The 17969-nt window shown below is 43.0% G+C and overlaps 1 protein-coding gene across 1 annotated transcript in view; it reads right to left on the bottom strand.

Annotated features, from left to right (window-relative positions):
* LOC117759329 (ribonuclease inhibitor-like) overlaps positions 1-8621 on the bottom strand; it is an 11247-nt gene extending 2626 nt beyond the window's left edge. The window contains exons 1-5 of the mRNA XM_034581394.1: positions 8316-8621; positions 7605-7778; positions 4137-4310; positions 3916-3964; positions 3231-3382 (exon numbers count right to left, since the gene is read on the bottom strand). Coding sequence (XP_034437285.1) covers positions 3231-3382; positions 3916-3964; positions 4137-4310; positions 7605-7778; positions 8316-8557 — 791 coding nt within the window. The 5' untranslated portion in view covers positions 8558-8621. The remainder of the gene's footprint in view (positions 1-3230; positions 3383-3915; positions 3965-4136; positions 4311-7604; positions 7779-8315) is intronic.
* Between the last annotated feature and the right edge of the window lie 9348 nt (positions 8622-17969).

The raw sequence follows: 17969 nt of genomic DNA, 5'->3' as shown, positions 1-17969 counted from the left end.
GGTGGTAGAGCTTGGATTGGGAGGAGGTTTCCTTTGGTGAGGTGAGCTACGAGCTGCACCTCTCCTCCATAAAAGAGTGAGCTGGACAGCCACCCTTCTCCTCTGAGAGAGTTCGTGGAAAGAGATGAGTCGAAAAGAGACAGAAGAGAGGGGGGACATGGCTTATATTGGCCCGGTGACCTCACGGGTCACAGGGCCCAGAGTGACCAATAGTAGTTGAAACTTGTGTCCCCGGTCGGTTTTCACACCTCTGTGTGACGTGAGTTCTGGAGGCTCTGGTTTTCTCCAGAACAAAGGACATGCGGCCTTAGGCTTTTGACTACACATGTAGGCTGAACTGTAGTTTGCAAATACCATGTCCCAACACTGTCCTGCTTTTGTCCATATTTCTAACACAATATATTCTTCTTCTTCTCCTTCTTTCCCCTCCCCCCCCCCCATCACACATAACCACAGTATAATTGACGATTCTATAGTCCACATTTGGTTTCAACCATGTTTCTTGCACACAAACCAAGGGGCCTCACACAAACACACACACACACACACACACACACACACACACACACACACACACACACACACACACACTTACTTCAATACCTGCTGTCTGTTCAGCCGTTGTTTGGCCACCAGGGGACAGGAGAACAACCTGTCAATGAATATAATAATAGTAATAATAGTAATAACCAGGGATAACATCATCTATATTGCACAGCATCCTGTTATCTAATAAACAGACGAAAACCTGTTTTAGTTTTTCAAAAGGAAATATTTATTGAAAATGCAAATGTACATTTGTATAATACAAATCCTCTTTAACTTTAAAATATCCAGTGTTTGATATGAACAAATACAGAGAGAAGTTTGGTCCACAGAGAAACATGCATCTATAACGCTCCACCGTGCTCTCCCTGTATTTTCTGTCATCGATAATTTAAGTTTGGTTTGTTTCTTCTCCGCTTGGACCAAATGTTTCCTCAATTTAAAAACAGCTTTGCTCTATCGAACTCCAATAAATAAATAAAGTGCTCCACATACTGCTGAACATATGAAGTTTCTCCCATTCAAACGGTTTTCTTCCCTTATAATTAAAACGATTTCTCATTTCCTCTCACCTCATTCTTCCTCTTTGAATAAATCAGAAATGTGTTTCCTGATTCAGACGACTTAGTTCAGTCGTCTCCATCATTTAACTGCAAATTAACTATTTCTATGATATATTATGAAAGTGCCTGAATCCTTTAGAGTCCTCGGCTACTGCGGCTAGTTTTAAATGCCACGATAAATTTAGTTTCACCTTGCTGATGTTTGGTATCTTTTTTATTTCAGAAAATACATTTTTCAACATATTAGACCCAAAAAACACACAAGACAAATCAGGTAAATACTCCAGAGGTTTTAAATGACGTCAAAACAGATTTAGAAAAGTATTGATCTGCAGTCATGTCGTCGTGAACAGAAATAATCTGACTGTGTTTGTGTTCAGAATATGTGAGTGAATAAAAGAGTGGAGGAGGTGGAGGAGCGTGAGTGTGTCTGCAGACACTGAGTCAAAGGACAGAGCAGCAGCAGATCCACTGATGCTGTGTCACATCCACAGGAACACAGGGAGGATGGTGGACTGGACACTGTGTGACAGCTGATCTCAGAGCAGCTCACCTCCTCTGATTCCTCTGGAGCTCTGTCTCCACTCTGCCTCCCAGCAACAAGGCCCAGTCAGAGCCGCTCTACACACAAGCTGCTGCTGCTTCAGCCTCTGGATCCTCAGGACACAGCTCAGCCTCCGTCCACACACACTGTCCTCTTCACACTCACCTCCACAAAGACCATCACCATCTGTTGAGAGAAGAAGACATCAGTGTTTCCAGAGACTCACTTCATCAGCTGTGAGTCAGTGATGCAGCACATCCAGTAGAAAGAGCAGCAGGGACTTCAGTCCTGTTCAGAGGTGGAGCAGCTTCCTCTCTGCTTCATGTTCACGTGTTGGAATGAACACGCTAAGAGCTAAGTGTGTTTCCTCTGCATGTCAAAGTGCAGAGTGGACACCTGAGGGGTGGATTTACTGCTGTTACAGGTGAAGCCATGTTTCACTGTGTGAGCACGTGCACATAAAAGGGGCGGGGTTTACTGTGTATGACCAATCACAGACATGGACAGTTTGACTGACAGCAGAGCCTCATATTTCACAACGAGGATCAAACTGTTCTATGATAAAAATCAGAGGAGAACAAACACATGATCCAGAATAAAAGAAACTCAGTTACAGCTGCTAAATGCAGGAAGAACAGCTGGTAAAACATCTGTGATTGTGTCAATGTGTAAGTTACAGCGCCCCCTGGTGGCATTTGGTAAAAATATATTACGTGACCACGATATAATAACGTGTGTGAACGAGATAAATAACTTGGGGCCACGAGATCTGAATCTGTTGTTTACTAACAAGACGAGTGGAAGAGAAGAAGTTTCTTGATGAGAAACGTTTGAATCCCAGGATGTGGTCTCGATAATGAGCTTTAGTTTGACACACACTGTCTCACTGACTCTGAGGACACACACTGTCTCACTGACTCTGAGGACACACACTGACTCTGAGGACACACACTGACACTAAGGACAAACACTGTCTCACTGACGTTGAGGACACACACTGACTCTGAGGAAACACACTGACTCTGAGGACACACACTGACTCTGAGGACACACACTGACTCTGAGGACACACACTGACTCTGAGGACACACACTGTGGTGGAAACTTCTAACATTACTACTCAATAGAAACACATGGACCTATCTTCAGGAAGCTGACTGAGTGCATCTGGTGTTTTGGTGACAGGATGAGTCTGGAGAGATTGAGATGTTCTGGGTGAGTTAGAGATCAACTGAACCAACCAGACGTTGATTTAAACTTCCCTTATCCTTCCCTTTAAGGAGAGTGTGCACCACACAACAGTGTAGAGTCACTGTGGTCAGTGGGCGGAGCTTTTATACGGGTTGATCTCCAACTTAACCTGGAGCAGGTTAGCCGTTCATCATAAGTTAACATGGTGATTTACCTCGATAAGAAGTCAACGAGCTTCGTAGGACTGAAAAAACTAAACCTGAAGTTAACCTGATAACCACAAATCCTGCTTGGTAGCACAGACCCTGGATCTGTCCTGTGATACTGACTGTGTTTAGTAACATACTGATGAAAGCAGCGTGGACTGACTCCAACCATCTACTGACCTCAGAGTCTCCAGTCGACAGCCTGAACTCTGCTTTAGATCAAGCAGCTCCTTCACTCCTGAGTCCTGCAGGTTGTTTTCACTCAGATCCAGTTCTCTCAGATGAGAGGGGTTTGACCTCAGAGCTGAAGCCAGAGAAGAACAGCTGATCTCTGACAGTCTGCAGCTCCTCAACCTGAATAAAGGATAAAACTTAACTGTAAATTAAACTGAGTTCATGTGTGAAAATAACATACAAATATTCATGTCAGCACAGACTCATAACATGGAAGATAAATATGAAATCAGACATGTTGGACTAAAAACGAGTCCTGATTCAGTAAAAATATATTATTTGGACCCGGTCTCTGTCCTGCAGATCAGTTTAGGAAATCCAGAACTAAACTCAGATGTGTTTTAACAAGTAGCTGAATATTTAAAATGTCACAGATTAATTAATGAATGGATTCAAGTTATGTATGAAGAGGAATTATGTTAAATTAGAATTAAATGAGATCAATTGGGTATAAATGCTGTATTATAGATATGAGATCTACAAAAGTCAGTCAGTGAACTGACCTCAGAGTCTCCAGTCGACAGGTTGGACTCTGTAGAAAACCACACAGCTCCTTCACTCCTGAGTCCTGCAGCTTGTTGTTGTTACTCAGATGCAGTCCTCTCAGATGAGAGGGGTTTGACCTCAGAGCTGAAGCCAGAGAAGAACAGCTGATCTCTGACAGACTGCAGTGATACAACCTGGATAATTAATAACAATAATAAACTTTATTGATACAGTACTTTTTAAAACCAGAGTTTGCAAAATTATGTATGAAGAAGAATTATGTTAAATTAGGATTAAATGAGATTAATTGTGTATCAATGCTGTATTATAGATATGAGATCTACAAAAGTCAGTCAGTGAACTGGCCTCAGAGTCTCCAGTCGACAGGTTGGACTCTGTAGAAAACCACACAGCTCCTTCACTCCTGAGTCCTGCAGGTCATTTAGACTCAGATCCAGTTCTCTCAGATGAGAGGGGTTTGACCTCAGAGCTGAAGCCAGAGAAGAACAGCTGATCTCTGACAGACTGCAGCTCTCCAACCTGGATAAATAATAATAATAAACTTCATTGATATTGTACTTTTTAAAAACAGAGTTTACAAAGTGCTTTGACAGCAAAGCAATTAAAGTAAATAAAAACTTGAACCCATAAAAGCAGTAAAATGACAATAGAGGCAAATGAACAAGTAAATAAAAGGTGAAAATTATAAAAACACGGTAAAAACACAACATCACATAAAAGCAAGTCTATAAAAATGGGTTTTAAGAAGTCACTGACTCCGCCTTATCTCCTCAGGGGGCCGTTCCAAAGCCGAGGGGCCCTGATGGTAAAAGCACGGTCACGGTTTAGTTTTCAACCTGGACTTTGGAACAGCAGGATCCACCTGAGGATCTAAGGCTGCGTGCAGGAACATACGGGCTCAATAATTCTGTGATGTAGTTTGGGGCCAGATGCTTTAAAAGTGATCAGTAAAATCTTAAAATCAATTCTAAAAACGGACAGGGAGCCAATGGAGAGAAGCGAGGATCAGGGAGATGTGATGTTGCCATTTAATACCAGTGAGAAGCTGCTGCGTTCTGAACTGGTTGGAGGCAGGAGAGTGACTTTTGGCTTTTTCCAGAGAGGAGGGAGTTACAGTCGTCCATTTTAGAGAAGACTAGTATAAAGTATAAAGGATTAAACTTCACTGTAAATTAAACTGAGCCCATGTGTGAAAATAAATGACTTTGACTAAACATCACTGTCTCTGTTTTCAGACCTGCATTGAAGTCTGAGTCAAGTTGTTCTGGACATTTTCTGGAACTTTTCCTTTCTGCCTCCTAATAAAGTTTCTGAGTGAGTCCATGTGAGAATAGAGCAGGTGAATGTCCAGAGGATTCACAGAGAGCGAGTGGACGTGTTGATGACACAAACACGTGACGGACGTGAAACTAGAAGAACACAAATATCTCAGGATGAAGAAGAGGAGCCGTACACGGAGAAGACGAAGACGTCAACTTCGAAACACGAGGAGATTCCAGAGCTTTTGGTGATGAGGGCTGACGCCGGTGTGGATGAGCTGTAAACAACAACACTGATCTTTCCACAGCAGGATTTATACGTCATGTCCGGCCTCCTGCTGCTCCACCCGTTCTTCATATGTGAAAGTCAAACTCCAGAAAATGTCCAGACACTATTTTACAGAGTTCATGACTGAAAACAGCTTGAAAGTCCTCGTGTCCTCGGGGTTCAGTTGTTTGTAATATGTAACTTCACCACTAGATGTCTCTAAATATCTTGCTGGACATGTTCAGAAGTCGTACATGTGAACAAGTGGACTACGTTCACATGTACGACACCTGGAGACGTCACTAACTCCTTCACAGTGAACCTGTAACTTAACATAACTTAACGTAACCATGGTTATCATGGAGATATGTGTTTTGGCTCCGCCCCTCGTCTGAATGTTCCCACATGTTCCTGTTGCTGTGAACGAGTCGGACCCGGACAATCTCCTGCTGCTGCTTCAGCTCCAGAAAATGTCCGACCCACTTTTCTGACCATGTTCCACAGTTGATGTGTGAAGAGGGCGAGCAGTCCTATGATCATGTTTTCTTGAAGTGGCGATGATCTGAGCAGCAGTTTGACCAGTTGAAAGTGGTGCAGGGAGCCTGAGGAACACGTGTGTACAGGGCGGGACAGAGATCTAGTGGTGAAGAGATAAAGGCATGGACGACCCCGTGTAAGTCCTGAAACCAGAGGAAGGGTTTCATGTTTGAAATGAGCCCAGAACACGAACGCAGTACGCTGTCATGTGGTCAGTCCACAGGACCACCGGGACAAGTCCTGGTTAGCTTCCACAGAAACATTACATGTACTCATTGTCCAGCATTGGATTGTTTCTCTGTCAGTAAAACTTCAGTCACATTGCGCCTGACTCGGTCCTCAGCGCTCATTCTACAAACATCTCTCAGCTCAGTTATAACAGATATCAGATATAACTTTTCCTCGATAGAAATTCAAGACACGTCGATATAATTCATCCTGTCCATGTTTTGACAGACAACACAAACCAATCATGTGTCTGGAATAGAGTCATACCCACATCAGGTTAGGTTGACGCACACAGCACAGAGCGGAAGAGCAGCTGCAGCAGCACATGTGTTAATGTTTGGGCTCCTGCAGTGAGGAGGACGACTCTGCATCGATGCAGTGACACAACATAATCATGTGTTCAGCTACGTTCACAGTTTCAGTGGGTTTCCATCGCTGAATAATTATAACACCGCTGCATCAGGACCAGGACAGACGCTCATTAAAAGTCTGGTCGTCCTGTGTCAGATTCTCTGTGGGAGCTTCCTCCTCACTCCTGACCTGCGCTCACTTTACACTTTAACAATAAACATCAGCACTGATCGTCATCAGGACACGTACAGGACTGACGTTCACTTTGTGTTGGTTTGATTCTCTAGAGGTTATGAGACACATGTTTAAACCTGCGACACAACACGTGACGTGACGCACACAGTCAGGACATCAGGGTTAAAGTGACGGAACCATCTGGAGTCATGACATCATCCATTAATAACTCAATACATGTGATTATCAGTTTGTGTGTGAAGACGGACAGAGACGAGCAGACAGACACACACATTCACACACGCTCCCGCAGACAGAAGTTCCTCCTGCAGATTACGACGTAACGCAGTGTTTGAACTTCTTTGTTGCAGAAGAAGCGACGCCCCGTTTATCCAGGAACATAAATATGAATTCAGCAGGTTTTTATAAAGATCAGTTCTAAGTGTGAGTGATTAGAAAACATCAGAGGAGCAGAGTCACTTGTTGACCAGTGGCGTAATGCGCCTCATAATAAAAAATATTTTAATTAATGAATTAATATATTACATTATATTCACATTTTCAGAGTAGTGGTTTGTATGAAACGTCATAAGTAAAGTGCAGTGGCACAGGATGATTGTACGAGCAAGTAAAAATCTGTTTTTAACATTTGCACATAAGAAAAACACTAAATTGTACAAATTGTTGTTTTCTTTACTTTATAAAGAGACATTTATGTTTAAATACTTTATATTTAACTACATTATATTTACATACTTTATATTTACTTCAGGAGCGGGTCCTCTCTACAGAGGAAGACATGTTTTTTACCGTAGCCCAGACTGGACAGACTAAACCTTTTGAGTTTCTATGACAACTGAAGCTACCACAGGTTCTCTTTCATGTTTGGAAGAGGAGGGTGAGGTGAGGGGTGTTCAACTGCAACATGACACTTCACCACTAGATGTCACTAAATTCTACACACTGAACCTTTAACAATAAAACATGATGTCTGACCTCAGAGTCTCCAGTCGACAGGTTGGACTCTGAAGAAAACCACACAGCTCCTTCACTCCTGAGTCCTGCAGGTCGTTGTTACTCAGATCCAGTTCTCTCAGATGAGAGGGGTTTGACCTCAGAGCTGAAGCCAGAGAAGAACAGCTGATCTTTGACAGACTGCAGAGATTCAACCTGGATAAAGAAATATTAATATTTGAATGTGTCCACCTGTTGCTGTGGATCGTCATCATGTCTACACAGACTCTCAACATGCTGCTGACCTCAGTCCAGTCTGTGACCTGAAGATAAACATCAGATCAGACATGTTGGACCATTGTTTCATTTATCTCCTTCTTCTCTGTGTGTTGGTCACTGAGCAGGTTTGTGTAATTAAACACTGTTTAAAGTAGGGATGGCTCCTGTCAGTCACTTCCTGTTTGTTTCTATACTTATCAACTGTCCAACGTGTTTCAATAAGAATGTGTCTTATTTTGAAAACCTGAGGAGGACGAGTGCTCGGCCTCAGTCCACATGTTATTTACTGACACTTTCTTAGTGATCAGGAGCAGGTGAGTGCAGGTGAATGGAGTTGATGAGGTGGACGTGACTGACAGGCTGGGTGAGTGACAGATGACTGAGGGACAGTGAGCAGAGCAGAACTGAGACAATTTAAAGAAATAATGACCGAATAAGAAAGAAAGTTAGAAAAGTGAAGAAGGATTTAAGGACCTCAGAGTCTCCAGTTGACAGTTTGGATTCTCCAGTCCAGAACACAGCAGCTTCACTCCTGAATCCTGCAGGGTGTTTCCTCTCAGATCCAGTTCTCTCAGATGTGAGGGGTCTGACTTCAGAGCTGAGGCCACGACTTCACAGTGAGTCTCTGAGAGTCGACAACCATCAAGTCTGTGATTGAAGAAAATATCTATTAGAATAAAATCAGAAAACACAACTTTCATACAAAACGTGATCATGTGACCCTCACCCTGGTAAATCCCCTTTTTGCCTCATGAACATGTTAAAAACTCCTCAAGAGAATCCTTTCAGATTTGGTACAAGCGTTCGTTTAGACTGACAGAGGAACTCATTAGATTCACGTGGTCAAAGGTCAAAGGTCAAGGTCACACAACATGAACATGATGTCTCAAGTCTGTCTTTAGGGGATTTCTTCACATTTTGACCAGTTGGACTCAAAGATAAACTGATTAGATTTCAGTGGTCAAAGGTCAAAGGTTACAGTGACCTCATATTATTGTGAAAACAACATGTCAGGAACCTGGAGGGACGGACACTGCACTGGTTGGTGGTGGCGTACAAACGCAGGGTGGTAATTCTAGTTTGACCAGAAAGAAGAATAAACGATATTTCCAGTTCTGCTTCTTCAGTTTAAAGGAACAGTCAGTGATTCTCATCCTAAACACAGAGAAGCTGTGATTTATCTGATTAATCACCGTTTCTAAATGACTGAAAAATCCCCTTTATCTCTGTATATTGTTGTGGGAACAGAAAGATAAATGACAGAAGGTGGATATATACATTTAACATTAGTTTTTTTATTGATGACAAGTCCAAATGATAGTTATTAAGATTGAAAAATATAATAAAATCAAACTAAAACATACCACACCATAATTAAATGTGTCTGTCTCTTTGCTTTGCCTCTGAGCAAACATAGGATGATGTTATTTTGAACTTTTTTACTTTTTTTATCAAACTAAAAGAACCTTTATCTTAAACAATCGGGGCTTCTTAGCCTTTGCTTTTTTTTATTAAAACTTTTTTCTTTTCTTTTTTAAATCAAACAAACAACCAAACCTTTACACAATTAAATGTGAATGTGAAATCTGAATCTGAGCCCATCTGTAGAAGCAGTGTTGAGCCAGTTCACACTTAAAAAGAACGAGTTCCAAGTTTAGTTCATGCAGAAGAAAATGAACTAGTTCACGTTCATAGTTCATTTTTTATTGGGATGATTCAGGTGACAAACGTCCGGTCATGTGTTTGGTTCTGAATCGATGGAGTCGGATCATGTCTGCGTGTCGCTCATTTTAACACTGAGTCCTGACTGTGAGCGTCTCGTGTTGTACTGAGCACAACATGTTGACGAGTCATTTTCATGATGTTTAAATGGTTCATGGAGCGGCTCATTCTGCGTTCATGCGTTAAAATAATGAATAATAAAATAAATAAATATACGGCAAACTCCAGCACAGTGATCACTTGGATTTCACTCTCCACATCTGATCGAGTTGCTCTTATATGTAAATGAGAACAATGAGAATGTATATATACAAACCAAATGTATACATATATTTAAGTATACATACGTATAAATACATACACACACACTCCAGCCAGTAGCCACTTATACTTTAGCGTTCTCAGGGGCCTGGAGCCAATCTCAGCTGACACTGTTTTTCAGTCTCCAATCAACCTAACTCCGATCTACATGTCTGTTATTGATCATGTCTGGACTCACCGAGCCTTCCTGCAGTTCCTCACAGCTGGGATCAGTCTCCGTCGACCCTGGTCTGATGTGTTGAACTTCTCCAGGTCCAACTCATCCAGAACCTCCTCTGACATCTGCAGCATGTAGGCCAGAGCTGAGCAGTGGATCTCAGAGAGTTCCTCCTTCGATCTGTTCTCTGACGTCAGGAACTGTTGCATCTGCTGATGAACTGAGTGGTCATTCATCTCAGTCAGACAGTGGAAGATGTTGATGCTTCTGTCAGGAGAAATGTCACCACTCTCCATCTCCTTCAGGTTGTTGATGACTCTCTGGATGATCTTTGGATTGTTCACTGTTCGACCCAGCAGGACTCCTAAGACTCTCTGGATGATCTTTGGATTGTTCTCTGTCCGACCCAGCAGGCCTCCTAAGACTCTCTGGTTGGACTCCAGACTGAGGCCGTGAAGGAAGCGAACAAACAGGTCCAGATGACCATTTGTACTGGTGAGGGATTTCTCCATGGTTCTCTTCAGGAGGTCATCCAGGGAGAAGGTACTGTCTGTGTTCCCATATGTTCCCAAGAAGTTGTTGAGTTCTTCTGTGTTCCTCTTGGTGTAACAGTGGAACATGTAGACTGCAGCCAGAAACTCCTGAACGCTCAGATGAACAAAGCAGTAGACTGATTTCTGGAAGATCACACACTCTCTTCTGAAGATCTCAGTACAAACTCCTGAGTACACTGAGGCCTCTGTGACATTAAGACCACACCGCTCCAGGTCTTCTTGGTAGAACATGATGTTTCCTTCCTCCAGATGTTTAAGTGCCAGCCTCCCCAGCTTCAGGAGAACGTCCCTGTCAGCCTCCGTCAGCTGCTGTGGAGTCGTCTCATGTCCCTCACCGTACTTGTTGTTCTTCCTCTTTGTCTGAACCAGCAGGAAGTGTGAGTACAGGTCAGTCAGGGTCTTGGGCAGCTCTCCTCTCTGGTCTGTGGTCAACATGTGCTCCAGAACTGTAGCACTGATCCAGCAGAAGACTGGGATTTGACACATGATGTGGAGACTCCTGGACGTCTTGATGTGTGAGATGATTCTGCTGCACAGCTCTTCATCACTGAATCTCCTCCTGAAGTACTCCTCCTTCTGGGCGTCCGTGAAGCCTCGTACTTCTGTGACCCTGTCAACACATGCAGGAGGGATCTGATTGGCCGCCGCAGGTCTGGAGGTTATCCAGACGAGAGCCGAGGGAAGCAGATTCCCCCGGATGAGGTTTGTCAGCAGCACGTTGACTGATGACCTCTGTGTGACATCAGACACAAGCTTCTTGTGGTTGAAGTCCAGAGAAGGTCTGCTTTCATCCAGGCCATCAAAGATGAACAAAGGTTTACAGACAGCGAGCGTCTCTGCCGTGAGCTTCTGTAACGTTGGATGGAAAACACGGAGCAGCGTGAGAAGACTGTGCTGCTGGTCCTTCACCAGGTTCAGCTCCCTGAACGAAAGCACAGTCAGCAGACCCACGTCTTGGTTTTCTAAACCCTCTGCCCAGTCCAGAGTGAACTTCTGCACCGAGAAGGTTTTTCCAACGCCAGCGACGCCGTTGGTTAGGACGACTCTGATGCTGCTCTGCTGGTCAGTTGAGGCTTTAAAGATGTCGTGGCACTTGATGGGAGTGTCGTGGAGGCTCTTCATCTTGGAAGCCGTCTCAAGCTGCCTCACCTCATGTTGAGTATTAACCTCTTCACTCTGTCCCTCTGTGATGTAGAGCTCAGTGTAGATTCTGTTGAGGAGGGTTCTACTTCCTGTTTCATCAGTTCCTTCAGTCACATGTTCACATCTCCTCCTCAGACTGAGCTTATGTTCATCTAAAACCTCCTGCAGACCACGATCTGCTGAAAGACAAGAAACAATGTCAGAGACAGAGAATCTGAGAATCTGCTGATTGTTTTCATCAGATCCAGTGTTGGGACCTGGTTTTTGTGAGACAACACTTCGGTATCACATGTTCAGTCAAAAGCCTGAAGCCGCATGTTCCTCCAGGACTCAGTCTCCCAGGGGCCATCAAAAACCAGAGCAAGGAACTCAGTCTCCCAGGGGGCATCAACGTCACAAAGAGGTGTGAAACCCCCCCCAGGGACACAGGTTTCAACTCCCATTGGTCACTCTGGACCCCATGACCTGTGAGGTCACCGGGCCAATATAAGGCCTGTTCTCTCCCTCTTCTGTCTCTTCTGCTCTCTTTCTACACTCCCTCCACGGAGAGAAGGCTGTCGAGCCTCTTTCCCTGCATCGCCGAGGGAAGCCTGGCTTCTCCAGCTCACATCTTCTCTTTCCATCCAACTCTTCGAGAGGAGCACAAAGGTGCAGCTTCCAGCTCATCTCACCAAGGAAACCTCTTCGCACTCCAAGCTCTAACAACCCTTCAAGCAGCGACTCGATGTCCTGCTTGCAAACTTCAGCCAGCAACTGAGCTGCACAGCTCAACAGAATCACTAAGGCGGGAGCCACAACCAGCTAGAAGACTTCACAGAACTTCGAACTGCACAGCAACTTCCTTTTTCCCCTTTCCACGGACGGGTAACACAACTGGGCTTAATAATTATACTAGGCTAAGCAAGACTGTTTATTCGATTCTGTATGATGTTTCTTAGTTTGATTTGTGTTGTGATATTGTGGTTACAAGTTGTTGAGAAAGTTAATGCTAGTTATGCTCTTCAGTCCTTCCTTGCATACATCTAGCAACCTTCTCTAATTTGCCACACACACAGACACACGCATAACTCTTCACCTCATTATCTCTACAGGTCGTAAACATTCCAATAGGGGGGGAGGGTGTTATATTCAATTGGCCAGCCGCCATTTTGAAAGCACGCTGACTCACACAGACACACACACATACCTATCTTTGTTTAGCAATTAGACCGTTGTGTTTTTATACTTTATTATATTCATAATAAATGTTTTTCTTTCACAAATGTTTTTTCATTAATGTTGCATAAGTGAATTTTGCCAACCTCTACACTGTCAAGAACTCTATATCCTTCAACTTAGCTAACTATCTATATGGTAATTTTGGTTATAGTTATTAATTTAATTGTTAATCAGAGTTCCAAATTTGTAGTTAGAACCTTTATGAGACTTAATCAATAAATTGGCTATCTTTTCCCTTCCTTTGAAGGGTGGTGCCCCGAGGTAACTTTAATAAATTAAAGTTATTATTTAATATTAATAATAGAATATTAATATTTAATATTTAATTTTGATAACCAAATTTATTGAATTCCGAAAGGCACACCATTTTATGGTATCACGTTTAATGCATTATGGCACAACACCAGAAAAACTACAGAAAATAAAAGCTTTTTAACTTTGTGCTTTTATAATGATGTTAAATGTTGATGCTGTATGAAGGAACAAAATAAAACAACATGTGCTGTTGTCAGAAGTGAAGACATCAGCAGACACATGTACAGTGCTGCTCTGACCGGCTGTCTGAGCTCCAGCTCCTGTTCTGGATCTTTGTCCACACTGGGGACAGGAGGAGTCTCCTGAAGAACCAGACTGGTCCCAGTATGAGGTGATGCACTGTCTGCAGAACCAGTGTCCACAGCTGGTGGAGACTGGATCCTTCAGGACGTCCTGACACGAAGCACAGCAGGACGACTGCTCCTCCTCAGAAACATGACTCCTCCTCCTCTCTCTGTGAAGACATTTCCTGATAACTCACATGTCCCAGTCACAGGTTGTCACATGTTCAGAGGACTGATGTTTATGAGTGTGTGGAATTTGGTGCAGATCCAAATAAAAATGAGTCTCTAGTGAATTTCAAAGTGGTTTCATAAGGAGCGTGTTGGTTCTTGGTGGAGGTCTGAGCTCTCTGAGTGATTCTGAGAGATTAGTCACCAACTTCAATGACGCTGTGTCCTAATGCAGGGGCCACACTAGAGGAAACTAAATCCTCTTCAGAGCAGGTCACAGTAGAAACAGTCTCTTACTCTGTGTGTGAGGGTCCAGGTTCATTTCTGAATTTTAGAGGAGGATCCATGGACCAGTCACTCTTCAGAGACACACAGCTGGACCCTGGAGACTCTGCTCTCAGTCTGTGGTCCTGACCTCTGCAAACACAAACATGTTTTTATTCAGAACACATCATTCACTGGTTCATTCTCTGAGGATTCAGTTTGGAGGTTCACATGTTTGTAGCAGGTCTCTTACTTTGTGTTTGAGGGTCCAGGTTCATTACTGAAGAGTAGAGGATGTTCCATGGACTGGTCACTCTTCAGAGACACACAGCTGAACACTGGAGACTCTGCTCTGTCCTCCACTTCCTCCTCATAACCACTCATCTTCAGTCTGAGAGGAAAAACACTGTGAGCTCAAACACACACAATGAAGCCAGGTACATAAACTCAGTGTTTCTTCAAATCTAACAGAGTCAACCCTCCTACACTGTTTCCCTGTTGTCACGGTAACCTGAAACAGTTGTAGGTTTAATGTGTTGGACTCAGCCGATCACAGCGTTGAGTCAAACTGTTGATTGACTGACAGAAGTTCATCCTGAATCTTCTTCTCTCTAAAGTCCACGAGTAGAAAACTGACTCAGAGTCTGTGACAGTAAAATAATATGAATGAATAATATTAATGTTGCTGAACACTCACCAGCCTCAGACTTCACGTTTCCTCCCTCTGCTCGTTACAGTTAAAACAAAGACTTCCACTTTCACTGGCTGCTCCTCCTCTCTGCATTTACTGGAAACCACGTGACTCTGTGTGTGTGTGTGTGTGTGTGTGTGTGTGTGTGTGTGTGTGTGTGTGTGTGTGTGTGTGTGTGTGTGTGTGTGTGTGTGTGTGTGTGTGTGTGTGTGTGTGAGTCACGTCCCGTGTTGTGTCGCAAGTTTAAACATGTGTCTCATAAACTGTAGAGAATCAAACCAACACAAAGTGAACGCCCAAACCAAACGTGGGTACGTCACGTGACAGTTCATGATGCATTCAACCTCAGTCCTGTCCGTGTCCTGATAACTTGTGATCCGTGTTTCTGTTAAAGTGTAAAGTGAGCGCAGGTCAGAGGAGGAGACAGACTCGGACAGAGACTCGGACACAGACCGGACCTTTAATGTTCGTCTGTCCTGAAGCAGCGGTGTTAGAATTATTCTGCGGTGGAAACCTCTGACACTGTGAACGCATTGGAAAACACGAGTCATTGAGTTCAGTCTCTTCATCGATGCAGAGTCCACATCGGGATGCATCTAAGAATCGAGACCTTTCCACACCTCTAGTGTGGAACGTGGAGAAACTGAACCCTGTCAGGGCCCTGGGCCTGTACCACCTAATGGACGGGCCGGCTGTGGGGGGGGCAGTGTGACAGTAAAACCTTCAGAAAGTTGTGTTCACACTCACCTGCTCACTTTTCTTCCTTCTGCTCATCCAAGTGAAAATGGAGTCTGACACCTCCCTGTTCTCATGCTCCTCCTCCGTGTTGAACCAGTTCACTCTTGAAAACAACCGGTTCAAAGTCCAGTTCATACACATGAAAATGAACTGGTTCACGTTCACACTTATTTTCGGATCATTGTCCTGACTGTGAGCGTCTCCTGTTACTGATCCAGGATCAAGACCTGTTGTCTATTCAGCCGATGTTTGGCCGCCAGGGGGCAGCAGAACAACCTGACAATGAGTATAATAATAATAATAATAATAATAATAATAATAATAATAATAATAATAGTAATAACCAGGGATATCATCATCTATATTGCACAGCATCCTGTTATCTAATAAACAAACGAAAACCTGTTTTAGTTTTTCAAAAGGAAATATTTATTGAAAATGCAAATGTACATTAGTATAATACAAATCCTCTTTAACTTTAAAATATCCAGTGTTTGATATGAACAAAGAAGAAAGAAGTTTGGTCCACAGAGAAACATGCATCTATAACGCTCCACCGTGCTCTCCCTGTGTTTTCTGTCATCGATAATTGAACCAAATCAAAGTTTGGTTTGTTTCTTCTCCGCTTGGACCAAATGTTTCCACGAAATAAAAACAGCTTTGCTCTATCGAACTCCAATAAATAAATAAAGTGCTCCACATACTGCTGGATTCAAATCAGTTCATTCACCTGACTCCCTCTGATTATCTAAAAGATGTGTGTAATCAGTACATTTACAATTTATTGTCTTAATAAGAGGGAAATCTCAAAGTGTTTGATGTTGCAAAACATTTTCAAACATTAGGAAATTTAGTTATTTACAAAAACCAGGCACAATGGGAGGAGATGTGGAGAGTGTGCAGGCTGACAGGGAGGTGGCGCTACAGCAGTTTGAACAGTAACTTTGAACCATGGACTGTAAAATAAAGATGGATGACGTCTCAACTTCCTGTTGATCAAAAATGAAGCCAAAATATCTCTGGTCCCAACTACTAACATGGAGGAGGCCAGATTTATGAATTATACTGCAGCCAGCCAGCAAGGGGCGATCAAGATCAACTGGCTTCACTTTTGAGGAGCAGCCATGTCGTCCATCTTTAAATACAGATGATGGTTTAATTGTTGTAAAAAATGTATCTTGCAGCATCAAAACTTTTCACGGCTGAAATCAAAACTATAAATATAAATGACAAATAAAGTCGTCACGTGTCGACTGCTGCAGATGAAGCTGCAGTTCGACCTCCCTGCCAGCAGAGGCACCAGAACATCGTACTTTGTGTGTGTGTGTGTGTTCAGGACCACTGGCAGGAGCAGTCGGTGGGCTCCTGGATGCTGTAGCTGACCCAGGTTGCGTTGCCGCTGCAGTAGAGCTGCACCGAGCGCCGCTGCAGCCCCGTCTCCCGGCAGCAAGCGAGCGTTTCCAATTGTGTGAATCCAATTAGTTGCTAGTGTTAACTCGAGATTCATATTTAAAATGTAAAATTTGTCCACATGCAAACACAAAGTTCAATACATGTACAAACAATTCATTTGATTTGTTTTGATTTAAATGGACGGTTCTTTTAAGGAAATTCTTATTTCACATACAATTAGCACCAATAACTACATTTCTTCTGCCAGGAAATGTACTGGGAAATTACAAAACTGTAAAACGATCAGTGCTGAGGCCGTCGATCATGCACAAGCTGAGAAGCTGCTTTAATGGATGGACGACGAGTTGGATGACGGAGAAAGTTTGAAAGTTAAAAATAAAAGCAACTCGGGAGGAAACTTCTCAGAGAAAAGAAAAATGAAATGTTGAGCAGCATCATGCTTTTATGTACTTACAATCTGCAAGAAAATCAATAAATCAATTCACTTTTTTCAGCAGTTAAGATGTTTGTATATCATCTATATCAAGTTTCAGCAAAACAATTGTGAAACAGGAACAAACACCAAACATTGAAAATTTTTATTTGATGTTTAAAATTTGATGCTCGAAATCTTTATTAAGAAAATATTGATTTAAAAGTCCTGAGTCATGTTTTAGAATCAACTCAATAAAATGTGAGGATTTCCCTGAAAACACACACACATCATCAACAAGTTTGCTGATGTTCGGTATCTTTTTTTTCAGAAAATACATTTTTCAACCCTTTTGGACCCAAAAAACACACAAGACAAATCACGTATGGACTCCAGAGGTTTTAAATGACTTCACTACAGATGATAAATACATTTTAAACAGTAAAAAAACACCTTCTCTTCATTTAGCTTCCCTCAGACCAAGCAGCTCAATAGATTCTCTGCATTCTGCGTCCGTCCAACCAGCTGTTTAGTTTCCTGGTGTGTTCTGAGCAGCACGAGGTCACTGGTGCGTCTGCAGTTGTCATTTACGTGCTTTGAGTTCCCGTCGTTTCTGCTGATAATCCAGCATCGAAGCCTCCGTGCGAGCAGCTGTCACACACAGTCCAGTTTCCTGTGTGTGTCTGTGGGCCCATGAACAAGCGTCTGTGACATTCAGGCGTCTCCGG

The sequence above is a fragment of the Hippoglossus hippoglossus genome, chromosome 3 (assembly GCF_009819705.1).
Source record: "Hippoglossus hippoglossus isolate fHipHip1 chromosome 3, fHipHip1.pri, whole genome shotgun sequence".
Classification (NCBI taxonomy): Eukaryota; Metazoa; Chordata; class Actinopteri; order Pleuronectiformes; family Pleuronectidae; genus Hippoglossus; species Hippoglossus hippoglossus.
Note: the sequence above shows the minus strand (reverse complement) of the source record. Positions and strands in the feature narration are given on the sequence as shown.